The 19,669-nt window shown below is 56.7% G+C and overlaps 1 protein-coding gene across 1 annotated transcript; it reads right to left on the bottom strand.

The window, feature by feature from the left end:
- Positions 1 to 389: 389 nt before the first annotated feature.
- POLRMT (RNA polymerase mitochondrial) lies at positions 390 to 19,628 on the bottom strand. Its single transcript, XM_034755353.1, has 13 exons — positions 18,481 to 19,628; positions 15,303 to 16,091; positions 14,009 to 14,131; positions 11,032 to 11,154; positions 9,657 to 9,836; positions 8,706 to 8,792; positions 8,136 to 8,249; positions 6,792 to 6,844; positions 6,072 to 6,170; positions 5,682 to 5,754; positions 5,046 to 5,137; positions 4,378 to 4,451; positions 390 to 1,750 (listed from the first exon to the last, which is right to left on the bottom strand). The coding sequence occupies exons 1-13, from the start codon at positions 19,237 to 19,239 to the stop codon at positions 1,701 to 1,703; spliced, it is 2,616 nt and encodes an 871-aa protein (XP_034611244.1). The 5' UTR covers positions 19,240 to 19,628; the 3' UTR covers positions 390 to 1,700.
- Between the last annotated feature and the right edge of the window lie 41 nt (positions 19,629 to 19,669).

Raw genomic sequence — 19,669 nt, 5'->3', positions numbered from 1 at the left:
GCACCAGCAGAAGTCGGCGCCTATGCTGCTGACGTGTTCCCGTGGCTCTTTGGCAACGTACATGGGTAAATTCTGGCTCCTTCTCAGGCTGGCCGCCCTTGCAGTAGATAGCATGCACCTCCACACAATGAGGTCCGCAGTGTGGCCCAGCGATGGGGTAGCAGACTGGGAGTCAGGCGCCCTGGGTTCTATATTCCTGACACTGACCTCCCTGCTCTGTGCCTCAGTTTCCCCGGCCACCCTTTCTCTCTTCGTTTGAACCAGTCAGCTCCTCAGTGCAGGGACGTGCTCTCACTGCAGTGCTGGGCCCAACCAGCCCTGAACTCAGCCGGGCCTCTAGACGCCACTAGAATACAACCACACTTGCTAACAAAGCAGCCCCGATAGGAGACGTTTCAAAGGGCTTTAATGTACAGTGTTCCACACACCGCTCCAGTTACACACCCATCCCACCGGAGACTGTGCAGCCGAATCTTCAATATCCCAGAAAACGAGACACCGCTGGAAAGCGCCCGGTGACAGGACTCCGCGGAGCAGGGAGGGTGAATCAGGACGGGAGGTTCCTCTGGATTCCAGTAGTGACTGGCTGCCCCAGTGCAGAATAACCACTCCCCTGGGGAGGCGCACATCCCCCCCCCTCACACACACACACTCTGCTAGAGGACAGGAACGGAAACGGAGCAAGGGGCTGAGTGCCGCACCCCGGCCAACTCCAGCAAAGTCCTACGCAGCTGCAGAGGCCAGGGACGGGCAGGTTCTCGTTCCCCAGGCAAGTGGTTATTCAACAGCTCATTGGCCAAGAATCCTAAAGCACTCTGAGGTCTTTGGTTGTAGGATGCTGCTGTTCCGGGAGGAGCTCTCCAGCTCGCTCCCCCAGGCACGCTCGGCTAGCCCGCAACGGCGCCATTAGAGCTGCTAGCACAGGAGTCCAGTGAAGAGAGTCTCTCACTGTGATCCTAGACCCACGGCCCCCTTCTCTGCACAGACCGACAGCGCTCCGGCCTGGCGTGGGCGGGGGTGACCCAGACGGTGTTCAAAGCCAGGCCTGGAGGGCTCCATCTGCAGGATGCCCTCCTCCCCGGACGCATGGGGTAGTGAGTGGGGGTGAGTGAAGGGGGAAGAGAGGCCTGGTCGATTGGCCTAGAGCACCTGAGTTACCAGCAGCAAACGGGCCCCTTGCTGAGACCCAACTGTGTGAGGCTGAGGTCGCAGGGAACGCCAGTCCCCAATCAGCCCCTTGCCTTCCACCTCAGTTTGGGGCCAGAGGCTCCCGGTGAGCAAAGCAACCTTGTCTTTGGGTCAGCGTCGGCGATCCCCAGCAGCCGGTGATCTCCAGCTCAAGGTTCCTCAGCACAGAGGGAGGAGCAGGTGAGCTGGGCTGGCGAGAGCCACACAAAGACAGCGCCACGCCCCTCCTGGCACAAGGGAAAGCAGAGATCCTGCCTCCTAGTGGAGTCACATGCTCCTGCTCTCCAGGCAGTGCCCGTTTCCAAAGCAGAGAGGCCGATGCACCCCCTGGGGGTATTTCCCTGGGCCAGCTGTCTGCTGTGCCCCCAGGACGAGGTCCTGGACACAGTCTCCCCTTGTTCTCTGCTGGGGGTGCTGTGAGCCAGGTCCCACCCTGGACTCGGCTGGCTGGCACCTCTGGTCCAATTAGCCAGCGATCGATAGACAGTCCAGGGCCTTGCCCGGGGTCCGTTTCAGCTGAAGAAATACGTAGATTCCTTCACCTTCTGCAGGTCAAAGTCGCCTGGAGGGGAAGAGGGAGCAGAGGGAAGGTCAGAGCGGGGGCTGCCCAGGTTGGAGACTGGGGGCGTCTCTTAGCATTCTAGGGGAAAGGATTCAACTATGTGCTCTAGCTCGACCACAAGATACGGGCTGGATGCAGGAATCGCTGGGTGTGTTATGCCGGCACTCAGATAAGATGATCCCACTGCCCCTTCCAGCCCTAAATTCTAGGCTACACCCCGACCCCCCCAAACTCAGCACGAGCCCCCTACTCCAGGGAGGAGAGAGCAGCAAGAGACGTATTGCAGCCCCTTTGCTGCAATCAGCCCGACTCTCCCTGACCCCACCTGGGGCAGAGAGCATGCCGGGGGGGCCCACTCTGCTCACAGGCCCGCTCCTGCTACCCGGCCCATTGCGGGCAGACGCTTTCCCTGGGGCAGAGGATTAGCGGGGAGGAAGAGGAGCTAGGACGCCCACCCCAGGACATGTTATTCCCCCCTCCTAGGCTGTGGTGGGTGCAACACTGGAAGGCTTCAGTACCGGGGCAAGGATGCGTCTAGCTCTGCGTGGACCAGGCCTTGCAGAAGAACCAGCGAGGGACAGAGAGTGGGTCAGGACAAGGGCTGTTTGCTTGGTGACCTCCGATTATCTCTGCCAGCTAGTTAGGTTCTGCTCTCCAGCTGGCCTGGGCTCGCACGGCAAGTTGGATGCCAGGGTGGGAGCCAAAAGCAGCTTGCTGTGCGGGGGGTTATGTCCTACCAGGGCGGAGAGGGGACTCGCACAGATGAAGGCATCTCAGCCTTCGAAACCTGGGGTCTGATTGCGGCTCTCAGGGCACCTGAGAACTGCAGCAGCGTGTCTGCTCCGCACGCAATAAAAACCAGCCCTGCCTGATCGCCCGGGGCTCCCTCAGCAATGGCTGATGTTAGCAGAGTCATCCCAAAAGGAAGGCTTCACCCGCCCTTGAAATGCAGCCGCCTCTGGGGCGGTGGGTGGCAGCTGTGTAACAGTGAGCGGCAATGCTACTTTCTCCCACCTTCTCCTGTGGAGAAAACGTAGACGGATGCATGCGACCCATATGAGACGCCCGCCTGGAGATTAAGGGAACTAAACAAATTGTCTTACTCCCACTGCATGCGTATCAGCCGCATCTCAGCAATCGCTATCCCATGCGTCTAACTTCTATCCCTGGTACGATGTCTCGTTAGTGGGAACAGACCGGCAAATACGAATGTTTGGAGCAGAGCAACAAGACGTATTAGCGCACTGGGGAGACTGGCTTCCAGGGGGAGAAGAAACGAGCTAAATTCTGCCTAAGGTGGGCGCTGTGGAGGGGAAGTGGAGGAACATGCTCAATTGAGAACCACTGGCACTCCCTTAGGCTGGCACGGGGCAACGGGGTGGAACTGAGAGGGGAAAACGGTGTTTCAGGAAATGCTTCGAGATCTCCCAGATTGCGGGATTAGCTCTCAAGGGACGGGGCAGGAGTCCCTTCCTGGATCGTTTACATCTAGACTGGACACAGTGCTGGAAAACGGACAATAGGAAAATCCTGCCGTAGCTCTAGGGGAACCCAAAAGGTTTACATGTGTCTAATATGTCATAGGGAACCCAGCTACCTAATCCCCCGGCCCCATCGCCGGAGCACCTCAGCACTCCCAGATATTTACCAGTCTCTCCCCCACCCCTGGGGACGCTGTGGGTACTATTCCCATTTCAGAACGGCAACACAAGCCCAGAGATGAAGTGACTTGCCCATGGTCACACAGGGAGTGTGTGGTGGAACTGAGCCAAATCTTCTGAGACCCAGCCCAGTGCCTCAACCGTAGCGCCAGCCTTCCTGCCCGTGCCCCTGTCTATGAGGAGAAAAGCCCCACAGGGGAGTTCCAGGGAGGCAGGGTGCAGTGCTGAACTGCAACGCGGCTAGATCGCCTGCGCTAACTGCCCCAGCAAGACACTGCCGAGCTCGGGGTTCTCCCAGCCAGCTGTGCGTCCACTCCAGCCTCAGGACGGGGACTGGGAGGAGATTCTGCTGGGGTGGGGGCTGGCAGCCAGACACAGGGAAGATAGTGATGCTCACCCAGCCTTCCTGGCAACGCGAGACGGATCCCCGGGGATCAAGCGAGCTCCCCAGTAGGGTCTGGCAGGCTAAGGTGTGTCTACACTACCAGCGCTACAGAGGCACCGCTGCAGCCCTGCCGCTGTTCTACAGACACTTGCTACAGTGACAGAAAGGGTTACTCCGCCCCGAGAGGCAGTAGCTAGTTGCCGGAAGAATCCTTCTATTGACCTAGCTGTGTCTACACCGGAGCTTAGCTACATCTCTCCAGCACCGTAGCTAGGTCAACCTACATCTTAGGCGTAGACCAAGCCTCTGTCTCTTTCAACCCCCGAGCACAAGGCCATGCCCTGTCTCGTAGGTTCCTCCTGCCCACTGCGGGATGAACTCAAAGACATTGGTCATCAGAAACATGGCTACTGTCGGGGAAGAGCTGGGGGCCGGCTCATTCCAATCACTCATGTCAGAGGGCTCATGCCTGGGAGCCGCCCCTGGGAACCGGCTCCAGAGGCAAGTGTGTGTCCAGTGCCTAGCATTCATGGGTGGCCCAGAGGCACTACCGTAATAACCACAATGGATAATAACAGTACCTGTCTCAGGGACCTTGGACAGCAGCTCCACCAGCCTCTTGTGTTCAAGGAACTTCTTATCCCTCCACTCAGCCCTGGGTCAAAAAAAGCCACGACAAAAAGGGGTGTTAAACAGGAACGTGAACCCTTCCTGCTCCCAGCCTCTCACACATCTCCTGTGCAGCTTGTGGGCACATGGCTCTGAGCCAAGGGGACGGTGACAGGTCCCCGGTGTCAAAGGAACCACCAGATCAGCTTCGAGATAAGACTCTCCCTATGTGACCGCTTGGGCATCTAAGTATCTTCCTGCGGTCCACGTTATCTCAGTATCACTCTCTGATGCCAGAGTATCGGAGCACCTGCCAACCTTCACAGAATTTCTGCACCCAGAGCCCCTCTGAGGCAGGGCAGTGATCTCACCCTCCTTTGCAGATGGGGAGCCGAGGCCCAGAGAGACTTGCCCAAGGTCACACGGGGAGTCTGTGGCAGAGCAGGGGATTGAACCCAGGCTAGCCGTAGCCTAGCTCACTAACCACTGGGCCACCCTTGAGCGGCCCAGGGGCAGCCGGAAGAAGAATACTGCGGATAGGCTCCAAGCCGGAGGCGGTGGAACTTACACAGCGCAGTCAACAAAGGAAGTTCCCCCGAAGGATCCCCAGAGAGGGCGGGCGGGCGAGCTGGGTACTTACAGACAGGCTGTGCAATATTTCTGCAGCATGAACCGGGACAGATCCTCCAGGATGGGCTGGCTGTGCAACATCACAAACTGCTCTCGACACACCTGGCAGTGCACGGAGGTCACAAGTGAGTGGAATACCACAGCCTGCACCCCTCTCGCCCCAAGACAAATTCCATGTAGAGCTATTCTCACCGGGCTGAAGGTGGGGTGCGTCTGCAGAGCACGGAGCACAGCGAGGGGCTGTGGGTCGAGGGGTGTCAGCGGAGCTGGAGAGGGATGGGAACGGAGGGAAGCCCAGGGCTAACACCCCAGGAAGGGCCGTGCATTACGAGCGAGGGGCAATGGCAGAGCTACGTGCCTGGGGAGCCCAGGGCTGGGATAGCAGGGGGCTGCGGGTTGGGACACATGAACAGCAGGTGCCATCTTGGCACACTGTATTTTGCAGGGTGCATCGCCTTGGTTGCCGACAGCCAATCAGACTACAGGGTGGGGAGGGAAAGGAGACCCACGTAATTGGGGCGGGGGGAGGAGACGCTTTCCAGAGCCAGGTACAGGGGCCGGACAGCACCTGCCGAGCCCCCTCGAGGCGGATGCGTTGGGTCAGTGAAAGAGGCTCTGCTCACGCGGGGGTGGAGCTGGTCTCTACCTGGTTCATGACATCCACAGTCAGCGCGTGGGTCCAGTAGCAGTCGTGGACCGAGACGAACGTCAGGCCCCGTCTGAAAGGCAGCAGAACAGCCGGGTCAGGTGGTGCCCGCAGAGACCCTCCCTCTTCTCTGATGTCAGCCCAGGCCCTGCCTCAGGCAGCCAAACCCTCCTGCTGGCGCCGGCACAGGGGCCTGCGTGAGCTGAACGGGGGCTGCCATCCCTTGTGGCACTGCCTAGTGCCCTGGGTACGGTGCCTCCCTGATCGCAGGCCGGTAGGGGGAGGGGCTGCCAGCTGTAGGAGCAGGGCTGGACCCCGGGCAGCTCAACCCTGCGGATTTGCCTCCACCAATGCTAGAGTAGCCCCAAGGATGACCCGAGGCGACCCTACCTGTGGCAGTGCAGTGCCGTCAGCATCATGTGCGTGGAGTCCAGCGAGTGGATGAAGTTGGGCGGGAAGGCGTTTTTCTGCTTCGCTATATCCGGTTTCCTGCAGCGGAACACAGACCAGTCAGTCAGACAGCCCGGCTGCCCGCCATGGCCAGAGCCGGGGGAAGGGACGAGCAGGGAGACAGAGCGCCTAGGACCTGCTGTCAGGGTAATGCCAACCAGAGCTACACGATCGGAGGGAACTGGATCCAGTGGGCAGAGCACAGGTGGGGATGGAGCCTGGGCTGCATTCCCTGGGGTGACGGGAGCTCTAGGGGCTGCCCCCCCCACTGGTCCATGGACACAAGGGAGCAGGTGGCAGATGCTGCCCTCTCCAGGAATCCCACGCCGGGTGCTACGGCCCTGCACCTCCAGCACTGTCCACGGACGCTGCTGGATTCCCTCCGGCCCTTCCTCCCCTGCCATCCCCTACGCCTACTGGGCAGCATGAGGTAAGGAATGCAGGAGCGTGCGAATACCAGCAGCAGCCCTGACCAGTGCCTTTGTCTCCTGCTGCGGGCTCATCTGCCAAGCTCTGCTGATGGGAGGATTTTGTCTCCAAACCGCCTGGAGGCGAGGGCTCCCCCAGTTCCAGGCTGCACCGGGGCGGGCGGGGGAATCACTCAGGCTGAGGGGAAAGGAACGCAGAGTCTGCGCCGAGCTCTCGCAGTCTGGTACTTACTGGCTGGCGTCAAATCGCACGTTCAGACTCAGGGTTTGCATGGTGCTGTTCAGCTAGAGAGAGAGAGAGAGACAGAGACCGGACTCAGCTGCAGAGAGACACAATCACCTGTTCCCAGGGAGTCCCAGGCATGCCACTCTTGGAGAGCGGCTCACGCGAGCAATAGGCCCCCAGCATGCGCCGTGCAGAGCCTAGGACCAGGACTGGCCCGGCCTCCTCCCAGGGCAGGGAGCCCATGGCCAGATTAGAACAGCCTACTTCAGATCTTTGAAAGCGGACAGGAGCTTTCATCCTGCTGGCCAGCATGTCTCCCAGGAGGCGTCCAGCGGCTAGACTCACCGGCTCCCAGGCTCCCGGGCCTTCAAGGCCTTTATCTCACGGAAATGCAGCTGAACAAATCAGTGGCTTGTAGACAGGCAGGCCGCCCTGAACTGCCCCATAACTGCTGGGACGTGGCGTGCCAGTGGCTAGGAGACGGGGCAGGTTCTGCGTGAAGGTGGGCAAGCAGGAATCTGTTTCCCTGCTGGAAAACTGCCCCCGTCGGCACCACGTGGGGGTCTCATCATTGAGCCTTTGGGGAGCCCCGGTTACTCACCAGCTCCGCCTCTCTTAAATACCATCCTGACTTCGTCCCGCTGACTCACCCTTCAGCCCCCCAAGGATGCTGGCTCCGCCGTGGGCCCCACCCCAGAGCTGACTCATGCCCGCATGTCAGTGCTCATACAAGCCCCCTCTGGTCTCTTCCTGTCAGGGATAAACTCCTCCCACCTCCAAGAATCTCAGCTGCTGAATTAGTCAGGTGGAGTGGGAGGGAGAGGGCTGCTGAGAGGACTAGACTGGGGGGGAGGGGGAGAAGGAAGGGGATCAGCGAGGATGAGTGTGGAACTGGAGCGAGAGTGAGTCACGTGAACCCTGAGGAACCACTTCTCATTTCTCATCCTGTTTCCCTGCCTCGTGCTGGGCTCACCTCCCGGAGTCTGAAAGGTTCATTACCTGGGTGAATCAGTGGGGAGGGGGGAGAGAGCACGGCCTGACACGATACCCATCCCTCACAAACCCTCCCCGCCCAGACCCACCCACGGGAGACTTCACTGTACTACGGGCATGTATAACACAACTAGATTCGGCACCCCCGCCGGCTGGAGTCTTCACAGCACGGTGTACACTACCCACACATACACAGCAAGGTTCGACACATGCACCGGCTGGAGACTTCGCCGCGCTGCCCCTTAATGCCCTCGGTCCAGGACGGTGGTTGGCGGGGCGTTGATCCAGATCCCCCATGTTCCATACTGAGGTCCCAGCTTACAAGCTGCCGGTACCCCTGCTCCCCTTGGCACTCACCACTGTGGACTTGGCCCGATGGTACGGCTGCACGATGGGGAGGCCCAGCGGGGTGACCCACTCCACCGTGTTCCCGGACTTGGCGATGAGCCGGGCACTCTCCGTCAGCCAGATCTGCAGGGACAGACTGGAGTGAGCAGCTTTCAAGAGCCCCGGAGGCTCCAGGGGTTCTAAGGACAGATTCACCCCATAACGTCCCCGCCCACCACAGGCAGTTCTGAGCCCACCTTGGATGGCACAACACCCTCCGGCCCCCTTCTCCAGGGGAGTCATTCCACCTGGGTGGGAGTCAGGAATGCTCCTGTGGGGCTAGGATCCCGCAGAGACCTGCTGCTTGAGATGCCAGATCCAGTGGCCCCGATTCATTTCCTGAGCAGGGCTGGCGTTAGAGATCGGGGTGCATTTCCCGGGGTGATGGGAGGAGACAATCTCTAGGGGCTCCCCCCCTGCTCCTCTCCTGTTCTCCAGCCTGCTTGTAGCGCTCCCAGGAGCTCTGCGGTGCTGCTCTCTCCAGCACACAGGGAAGCCAGAAGAGGAGGGGAGTGAGGGGAAAAGCAGCAGGGACCTTACCTGGATCTCTCGAGTCCCTGAGAACATCTCCTTGAGGCTGTTGAACACCTGCTGGACGAGGTAATGCGACGCCTCCCAGACGTACTCCTGTGAGGATCAGAGGCAGGGTGAGGGGCCTCCCTGGGGAGGAGTGGGAGTCCCTGTGATGAAGACACGCCTGCCTTCTTACCCGAAGGACCACAGCCGGGATGAGCCGTTGCTGACGTGTCTCCCTCCCCTCCAGAGTTACCACCTCACAGAACCTGCCTTCCCACCTGGGCTAGCTGAGACCCCAGATCTCGCTGCAAGTCAGGGGAACCGGGAATCCGAACCCGGATCTGGCTGCCGAGTGGGTGGAGAGGAAGCTGAGCTCTGGCACTTAACACGATTCTCCTCTCCCACGGGAGGAGGGCCAAGTCACCGGGCACCCTGCCGGCCTCTGCGCTGCCTTACTGGCCACGTAAGTAACAGGGACTACGAGCCACTGAGAGGTGCTGAGTGAAACCCTCTGCTCTGCAGGAGGTGCCATTAGCCCAGCCTTGGCACCAGCAGGCTGCATGGAGACAGATATCTGGGAGGTTCAAGGGGGCCAATACGACCCCCAGAGGGAGCAGAACGGCCTTGTATTGTACAAGACACCAGCTGAGGCCCATTACTGCCAGAGAGGCTGGGCAGCAGATGACAATGCTGGGAACCAAAGGGACAGGATACACCTGATTGAAGAATCCCCCATCCTGCGACAGGCGGAGAAAGGGGCCTGCAAACCACCTAGAACCTGGGTCCCATTCCACCCCACTCGCTGAACCCCCTGGCCTGGATCTAGCTTAGCAGGACCCAGAGGGCAGGGCAGCGCCGGGGGAGGAGGAAAAGGGAAATCTCTCCACAGGGAACAGGCACTTCACAAAACTCAGCCAGGCACCAGTGCCAGCGGCCACAGGCGGGACAGCGGGGAAGCCGGGCTGGACGTCCTACCTGTGGGAAACCGTTGATCTCCTTGAGCCGCTTCTCGATCTGCAGCCTCCCTCCGTACCTGGTGACGCCGTACACCACCGTCATCACCGTTTGCTTCACCACCTTGCGGCTGATGAAGCCGTCCAGGACCTGGGCGACCTTCATGCCCTCCTGGGCATCCCGCTTCCGGAATTCTTCTACCTAGGGCAGCGTGGAGAGGAACCAAGGGGGAGATGCCGTGATCCTGCCGCCGCTGAATCAGGACCCGCTTGAGGTCCCCTCCAACCCTGATATTCTACGATAGGAATAGGGTCATCGAGGGAGCCCCAGGGCCCAGCTGGGCTGCACCCCCTCTACACAGACTGTGGAGAAACCAAGCCAAGACCACCGGTCTGCCCTAGGAATGCCCCTCCCGCACACCCACGACAGACACTGTGGCCCATGCTAGCCACCCTGGATAACAGAGGCCACTAGCCGAGGAACTAGGGAGTTTTTGGACCACAGAGACACCAGCTCAGGGCACTGGTATTGCGATACGGACCCTTTGCACCCCTGTGCTGGCACAGCACCCAATGGCTGTCAGGTGCACCGTGTGGCCGAGTGGATTGAGCACTGAACCAAGCCTTCGGAGACCAGGGTTCTGTTCCTGGCTCTGCCAGTGACCCTCTGGCTGAGCCGCTCTCTGTGCCTCGGTTTCCCCATCTGAAAATTAGGGATAACGCTACTTGACCTTGGTGATCCACAGATGACAAGCTCTAGATAAGATCTAAGGATAGTTTCTGTGTGCGGAATGAATGCGGCAGGTCTCAGTCCAGTTCCCAACAGGCCGATTTCATATTGCAAAACATGCCAAGAAAACCCCAGTCTCTGAAGAGAGGCCGAGGACTGAATGTGCCATGGAGATCAGTTTCCCACGTCGCCCAAAAGAGAGAGAATTCTCCTCCTACGTGCTGGCCAGGTGCTAGCAACTAAGGCGGAGCATCTCCCTGCTGCTTGGAGACCCTGTCTCACCAACTCCCCATCTGCACCTGGAGGAAACCCAGAGAGAAGCAGTCTGGGGATGGTTCATGGCTTGGGGATTTCTCAGTCACGGCTCCTTCTCTGTCTACTGTGATCACACCCTCCCCTCTTCCAGCACAATCTCAGCTGGATTTTCATTGTGGCCACTGCAGTGCTTCCCTCTAGGGGAGAGAGGGACAGTCCGGCGCTAGATTCCAATCAGCGATGTCTACTGAGCCTGCTGCATGCACAGTGCTGTCTATCTCAGCCTCTCCTCTCCCCCCAGAGCGCAGGAATTGCACTGTTCTGCTTGGGGACACTGACCACCAGCTCCACGGTGGGTCCGAGCAGAGGGGTGAACCGTAGGGACCTGCCAGGGTTACCGGCTCTGTCTCACCTGCTGGGCCACTCCGCTGTACACGTCCTGGGGGCTGTCGCACGGCATCAGGTTGACCGAGGTGGCGCCGATGACGTCACGCCCCAGCGCGGCGTAGTGCTGCAGCCCGTTGCAAGAGCCGTCCTGCGAGCAGGAAGAACAAAGGGTGGGACTGAGAGCCTGGCCATTTAAAGGGGCATTGCCTGGTTAAAAGCCAGGGCTGGGATTTTCAGTGAAGCCTAAGGGAGTTAGGCACCCAATACCGACTGACTTTCTCATGCCCTCACCAATGTTGCTGGAAACTGCTCAGGACAGAAGAATTTTTGATGCGGACTTTGCACCGTTTTTGCTTTTTTACTTTTCCCAGCAGGGACAAAGGACTCATCGGTTTCCCTTTCACCTCCCGTCTGCATCACTGTCTGAGTCTCTGGAACTAGCCCGATGCTGCAACGACGGGGTTGCAAACATGGCATGGGACGTTTATAAAATCAGCTCCTCTCTCTACCCCCACAGTAAGTTTGCACTGGAATTAAAAAAAAAAAAATAAAAAAAGAATGGCAACATTTTAATTATTGTTTGTATTATAGGAGCTCTATTGTCCTAGGCGCTGTACAAACATAGTACGAGGCAGCCCAGAAGAGCTTACAATTGAAGTAGATAAGACACAAAAAGGGTGGGAGGGGAGACCGACCCAGAGAAGGGCAGGGAATTGCCCAAGGTTCACGCAACACGGCCATGGTAGTGCCAGGAATAGAATCCAGGGTTCCTGACTCCCAGACCAGTGCTCCAGCCACTGGGTCAGGCTGCCTCTCTTCTGTTGCTTGGAAAACCTTCCTGAAACCAAAGAGGCAACTGAGCCAGAGTTTTGCTCCAGATCTTTGCTCTCCCAAAACTCTGGGGTGTTCAGCTCTGAGGGTTTGGTTGGGCCCCGACCCTGACCCTTACCAAACCTAACATCGACCTGTCCTAAGTGTGGCACTGCAGTCTAGGTGACCAGACTGTCTCATTTTCAAGAGACTTAGGTAAGTAAGATTTTAAGCTCCAGTCACTTTCATTTAGACTTATTTGAAAATTTTCCCAGGCTGACCTGAACTAATCAATTGAGTTCACTGACTGTGGTTAATCCCTCAGTTTAATAAACCATTTAGTTGAAAATCTGAAACATGTTGTGATAAGAGAAGTTTATCTGTCCAAAACATTTAAGGGTGTTAACGTTGATATGCTGTTGCGTGTTTCGTTACATTCCGGTTACCATCCTAACCCAGCCTGACACCAATCACGAGGAAAAAGATAATTACCGAGTAACTAAGCAATGTATTATTCCCCACTTTCTAACATATTAAAAATGTTCAATTAATAAGAATCTGAAAATGTTAAGCCATAATTGCTTAAATAAATGTGTATTTTTCTAGCGATCCCTCCCAGGTAGAAAATTGATGTACCAAAGCCAATGGAAAGGCTCTGCTTAGGTGTAAATCAACATGTTTTAATGGTTATCCCAACCAATGAGAATGCACTTTTTTAGAAAAAGAAAAGCTGATTCAAATGGATGACTTACATCGAGCCTTTCTACCGGGTGGTTTCAATCAATCCACCCTGCAACACATACTTTGAACCGCAGAGGCCTTGATGCTCAGTACTCCCACCACTCCTGCTACAGTGTCTCTATTCGGGGGGGCTGAAGCCACCAGGAGAAAGGACCACCCTGTCCCAACTGGGGCACCTGCAGCTCTGCAGACAGGTGAAACGGGATCCACAGGCCCATGGCAGCCGTGCCCCCACCTTAGAACTGCTTCTGTCAACGGGAGGTTGATGGACCAGCTGTTAAGTGACTCCCAGCACCTCCACTTGATCTTTGATTTTCCATTCCGCCCCCATCCCCATCGGCTTTCGCCGTCACACCGATGAGATCCGAGTCATGGGGGTTCGTTTCTGACACACGCTCGCCCAGCCTCTAAGGGGAGAAACACAGACGCCTCTTGCAGGGAAATGTTAATGACGGGGTATCCTCGGACGACACAGGCCTCTGACAGGTGCACCCAGGCTGTGCTGTCGGAACGGAGCAGGGCTAAGGTTAATGAGAACAACTGATCCTTTCTACCACAGCTCCTCTCTGGAGGGTAAGGGCAGCCCCCGCTAGCGAGGAGGCAGCGTGAGTAGACTAAGCTCAGGGTTATTCTGCTTCCACTGCCCCGTCGGGGCCTGGCCTTGCTGTGAGCACGAAGCACTTGGACTCGCATCATTTAGCGCAGCAGGAACGATCTCTGCCCTCATCCAGAGTCAGGCTTTCATCCTTCCAGCCAGCAGAGCTGCTCTGCTCCAGCCCTCAGACCAGATGCGCAAGGACCTGGAACAGCTGACATAAGCCCTTCGTCTTCAGAGTAGGAGAGATTCCCCACGCCGCCACCCCCCCAGGGCATATACGGAGCAGTTGCAGTACCTGCCTTTCAGAGACTGCAGCCACGACCACTATTTGCAGCAAGCCTGCCTGATCCAAACCAACACAGGGTCAGGCTGGATTCAATTCCCAGCTCTGCTACAAACTCATGGGTGAGTCACTGCAGCGTTGTGACTCAGTTTCCCCATCTGCACAGCATATAGTCAGTGATGCTTCCCTACCCGCAGGAGTGTGTAGTGAGACTGAATCTACAGATCCTTGGGAGAGGTTTAGATACTATGGGGATGGCGGCCATATAAATACCCAGATAACAGGCCTGGCAGCTAACGAGGAAGAGACCAGGGATTTGTGCACGCTGATCCTTCCCGTCCATACCCTGGAACAGGAAGCACTTGAAAGTGGCCTGGCCCTTGCCATGGGAGCGAATTAGGGTCTGTTTGCTTACAGGTCGAACCCAAGCACCACTGCAGTTCCAACAGCCCCTGCGACCCAGAGCCTCCCACATCCCTCTGCCCTCTCCCCGCCGAGTTTCTGTTAGCTCCCCAAGCTCTCTGCCCCATGCAGGAGGAATCCAACACTCACAGCCACCAGGCCCCTTACCTGATGAATGGGGAAGTGCGAGATGTAGGCTGTGGGGTCCGGCGATCTCAAAGCCTTGGCTATCTCCATGCAGCACGCCAAGGCCTGCCAGGGTTCATCGGTGTCCATCCACCACTTCCTGCCCTGGGGGGAAGGGAGGAAAGAGCATCTCAGCAATAGAGTAGAAGAGCGCTTGGGTATTGAACTGGGTCAGAACCAGGAGCCACGTCTCCCGCCACTTACCTGAGGCACAACCCCCGGCAAGTCGCCCCACCCATCGGTGGGCTAGTCCGCTCTAGAAAAGGTTTGCCAGTACAGCTGTATTGGCAGCACCTCCTAGCAGAGAGACAGGTTCTACTGGCAAAAACAGGCTTGCTGATGGAGCGTATTCTGGCTCCCCAAATCATAGAATATCAGGGTTGGAAGGGACCTCAGGAGGTCATCTAGTCCAACCCCCTGCTCAAAGCAGGACCAATCCCCAGACAGATTTTTGCCCCAGATCCCTAAATGGCCCCTTCAAAGATTGAACTCACAACCTTGGGTTTAGCAGGCCAATGCGCAAACCACTGAGCTATCCCCCCCGAAATATGCAGTACCACCTTTTGCCGGTATAACCGCATTGACACGAAGGCTTTGGCCAGTATAAAAATGTTGCAGATCACACCCCTAACTAACGCTATTATACCAACAAAAGTTTCTAGTGTAGACCTGGCCTCAGCATCCCTCTTCAACCCTTCCTGTTGTGCGTATTTAGACTGGAAGAGCTTCAGGGCAGTGCCTGTCTCTCACTAGGCCTAGCACAGTCTCGACTGGGACCCCAGGGTGCTACTGGAATATTAATAAAGCCACCCAGGGTGGGCAGGCGCTCACCGGCTTCCACTTTGGGCGCAGGGCAAGATCCTCTCTCACAGCATCACGGAGGCCACATCTAGAGGCGCTTTGCCGGCGTAGAGATGCCGGATACAATACCAGCAAAGCACTCCTAGCGCAAACCGGCAAACCTCTGCTACTGCCAACAGGGTTTATTCCAGCCCCACTGAGCGAAACAAGCCACCCCAGTAACAGCACAGATCTGCTGGCATAACTGCGTCTACACTGGGGCGTTTGCAGACACAGCTGGATCGGTCAGGAAATCACAGCTCTCTGCCCGCACAAGCTTGTCGTGTGGACCTGAGCTGAGAGCAGCTTCGAGAGGGTCCTGGATTCCAGGGTACTGCTTTGTCACTTAGTTCCTGATGCCTCTCCCTGAGGGCTAGCAGTGCCAGGCTTGTTCTGGGCTCCCTCTAAAGCGAGAGAGACCATCCCCGCTACATACCGTCAGTGGGTTGTCAGCAGAGTCCAGGATCTCCTCCATTATCTCGTTGGCGTAGGCCAGCCGCTCCCGCAGAGAGTTCTTCTTCTTCAGCCCCGTCAGGTTAATGAGGTGGATCTTGAGCCAGTCGAGGCCACGCGCCCCCAGTGGCTTTCCCTCCGCGAACAGCAGAATGGCCCGGGTGATGTCGCTGCCCAAGTGGTTGAAGTAGGGCGGGCAGGGGTAAGTCCTGCCCCGGAAGTCCATGTTGTGGGGGAACCAGAACACCTTATCCCTCAGGTGGTTGGCTATGGAGAGCTTGTAGAGGGCGTCCGTCCGCAGGCTGTACATTTCCGCCGTCTTCTTCCTGCACTGCGTCAGCTCGCGTTTCAGGGACGACTTGCTCCAGGGAGTGCTGGGCCCCATGCGGAGGGCCACGGATGGCTTGGGGGCCTCCGAGAGGGGCGGCGGGACGTCCAGCTTCTCACTGCCCTTGGCGTTAAAGATGGTGATGATGATATCCAGCACGGGCTGGTTGATCTTCCAGGGACAGTTGCCCAGCTGGTTCAAGGCGTCCAGGACCGAGTGCAGGTTGCTGCGGGGACACTCCTCCAGCAGGAGCTGGTGCTGGATGGCCCCCTCCACGCAGCGCATCAGCTTGGTGGGGAGGAGGATGTAGGCCCCGAAGTGCGGCGCGGTCCATGGCACCGGGGGGCACAGCATGGGCATGACAAAGGAGTCGAAAGTCAACGTGGTCTCGGCGGCGTTCGACAGGATCTGGGTGAAGATCGGATGGGGCTTTATAAACCCGATCTGGGGGGGAAGAATTAAAGAAGGGTGAAGCTCTGAAGGGAGAGGGGGGCAAGTTCATTAGCGACACAGGGGGCTACAACTCCCTTCAGACTGGGTTCCAAGAGAGTCCAGTCAGACAGCACAATGCAAAGCTCCCGTAACCCTGCACTGCGGCTTCACTTCGCTCACTGCCGGGGAAAGGGGCCTCTCGCCCCAGCCCTCCCCTTCGGAACCAGACAAACGGACAGACTCCAGTTCATCCATCATGCTCGGCTGCCCGAAACCTGCTGTCCATTTAACCCACAGCATGTGAGCAAGGGTGACAGCGACGCAGGACTGGGGCTGCAGGAGCCGAAGCTGCCGAACACCCTGGAGCTGGCGAGGCTGTGAGGGGGATCCCAGCTGGAGCAGGCCTGGATGTCTGAACAGTCAGGGGCAGTGTATGACCCTCTGTCCCTTCTGGGGAGGCTGTGGGGTGTGCCAGGAACTGAATAGGGGGAAGGGAAGGAAGCTATTTGATCAGTGGAACGGGGCCTGCATGCAAGGCACACAACGGGCACACACACAAGTCAGGGCAGCTGGGAAGAGGAAGGAAAGGAACTAGAACTAAGATGACATGTGCCTGACCGTAGCCCTTTGCTGGTATGAGGCATTCCAGACTGAGGTGTCACTGGAGGTGGTTTTGGAACAAATTGATAAATTAAAGAGTAATAAATCACCAGGACCAGATGGGATTCACCCGAGTTCTGAAGGAACTCAAATATGAAATTGCAGAACTCCCAACTGCGGTATGGAACCTATCATTTAAATCAGCTTCTGTACCCAATGACTGGAGGAGAGCTAATGTGATGCCAATTGTTTGAAAAGGCTCCAGAGGCGATCCTGGCACTTACAGGCCGGTAAGCCTGCCTTCAGGGAAATTGGTTGAAACTATAGTAAAGAACAGATAAATAGATTACAAAAAACATGTTGACTCTTCCCCCAACAAATCATGTTAAAGGAAAATCATGCCTCACCAATCTATTAGAATTCGTTGAGGGGGTCAACAAATATGTGGTCAAGAGTGATTCAGTGGATATAGTGTATTTCAGAGACTTTCAGAAAGTAAGCAGTCATGGGATAAGAAGGAAGGTCCTCTCATGGATCAGTAACTGGTTAACAAGATGGGAAACAAAGGGTAGGAATAAATGGTCAGTTTTCAGAATGGAGAGAGGTAAATAGTGGGGTCCCCCAAAGGTCTGTACGGGGACTAGTAGTGTTCAACATATTCCTAAATGATCTGCAAAAAGGAATAAACAGTGACGTGGCAAAATTACTCAAGATAATCAAATCCAAAGCAGATTGTGAAGAGTTACAGAGGGATCTCACAAAACTGGGTGACTGGGTAACACACAATGGCAGATGAAATTCACTGTTGATAAATGCAAAGTAATGCATATTGGAAAACATAATCCCAACTACACGTACAAAATGATGGGGTCTAAATTAGCTGTTACCACTCAAGAAAGATCTAGGATTCATTGTGGATAGTTCTCTGAAAAAATCTGCTCAAAGTGCAGTGGCAGTCAAAAACACTAACAGAATGTTAGGAACCATTAGGAAAGCGATAGAGAACAAGACAGAAAATATAAGGCCTCTATATAAATCCATGGTACACCAACATCTTGAATACTGTGTGCAGATTTCAAAAAAAGATCTACTGGAATTGGAAAAGATACAGAGAAGGGCTAGAAAAATGATTAGGGGTATGGAACAGCTTCCGTATGAGAAGAGATTAAAAAGATGGGGACTTTTCAGCTTGGAAAAGAGACGACTGAGGGGGGATATGATAGAGGTCTATAAAATCTTGAATGATGTGGAGAAAGTGAATAAGGAAATGTTATTTACTCCTTCACATAACACAAGAAGCAGGGGTCACTCAATGAAATGAATAGGCAGCAGGTTTAAAACAAACAAAAGGGAGTATTTCTTCACATAACACACAGTCAACCTGTGGAACTCTTTGCCAGAGGATGTTGTGAAGGCCAAAACTATAACAGGGTATAAAAAAGAACTAGATAAATTCATGGGATTAGCAAGGATGGGCAGAGATGTAACACCATGCTCTGGGTGTCCCTAACCTCTGTTTGCCAGGAATGGACAACAGGGGATGGATCACTTGATGATTCCCTGTTCATTCCCTCTGAAGCACCTGGCATTGGCCACCTGGCATTGGATACTGGCCTAGATGGACCATTAGTCTGACCCAGTAGGGCCGTTCTTATGTTCAGCTGAATAGCGATGCCTTCCAAGAGGATGGGTGACCACACCTGGTGCTGGCAGAAGGCCGGACCTGATGATCTAGTGGGTTTGTTCTGATGGAGGGTCCAGATGCCTGGTTACAGACCCCTCCCTGCCCTAGGGCCCTTACCTGCCGGCTGTTGCGGAAGGAGTAGATGTGATACAGGACAGGGATGAGTTTCGCCTCCAAGCTGGGGTTCAGGATGTTGCTCTGTACCTTGATCACTTGCACGAGGAGCTCCACCATGTGAACGCCCAGCTGCACCAGCAGGAGCTGAGGCCAGGTGCAGTCCTTGCTGAACTGGGAGGACCCCAAGCTGGCCTCCAGCGTCTCCCAGTACTCCCGCGGCAGGTAACTATCCAGCTGAGGAGGCAAGAGGAAAACAGCCCAGCGAGAGCAGCAATTATTTCTCCTGAGAGATGAATTGGGGCCAACTGAGCTGTCTGGAATGTGGGTCAGATAACCCTCCGCGCTGCCTCCGGGGGCTGGGGGCCTTCTGGAGAGGGGCAGCCGAGGACGCACAGCGCGGGCAGGAGCGATGCCGAGGAGCGCTCCTCCCCCGCCACGCCCGCAGGGCAGCCGCACGCTGGGTGTAAATGTTAACAGGAGCGACAGCTGAGGAGCAAAGCCACACTGGCATGGGCAGTGCAGGCAGGAAAGGGGCTGGCTTCCTGCAAGCAGCCTCTGCCAACCCCCTCCAGCCTGACCTGCAACGACCCTCTCGCCTTTCCGGATCTGCCCCTTCCACACATGCACACAGCTCTGAGCGCCAACTTCACCCGCCGTGCTTATGCTGCACAAACCCAGGGTCGCCCCTGAGCCAGAGCCAGGTCTAGCTTGGCCAAGCGGTGCCCGGGCGACCCTTCCGGCTCTGCCCGTGGAGTTCATTCCTGGAGCCACACCCGGGAGGGAAGAGACAGCCAGGCACGCCAGACAGGCTAGTGGTTTCGTTAGCTCTCGCGGCCTCTTCTCCGGAACCTGCAGTTCCCGAGATGCCCTCCCAGGAGACAAGCCCTGGACGTTTGCAGAGGCAGGGTCTCTGGGAGACGTCCTCCAACCTACCGAGCCCTAGGACAACGACTCCTCCACTCACAGCTGTCGAGAGTCCTGCGTTGGGGAGCGTTAGTCTGACAGCAAACCCCAAAGCCTCTGGAAAATCCCAAACATCTTAGGTGTTGGGGGAGCAGCGCCCTTCACACCCCAACCCCTCAGTCAGTGCTTCCTCCCCACGGACGTGGGCTCAGCACGCAGGGTATCCCGCAGACAGAGACGCAGCCCTTTGCCCCCTGGGTGGGGCAATCTGTTACCCAGGCTGCTT

Source organism: Trachemys scripta, chromosome 22 (genome assembly GCF_013100865.1).
Source record: "Trachemys scripta elegans isolate TJP31775 chromosome 22, CAS_Tse_1.0, whole genome shotgun sequence".
Classification (NCBI taxonomy): Eukaryota; Metazoa; Chordata; order Testudines; family Emydidae; genus Trachemys; species Trachemys scripta.
Note: the sequence above shows the minus strand (reverse complement) of the source record. Positions and strands in the feature narration are given on the sequence as shown.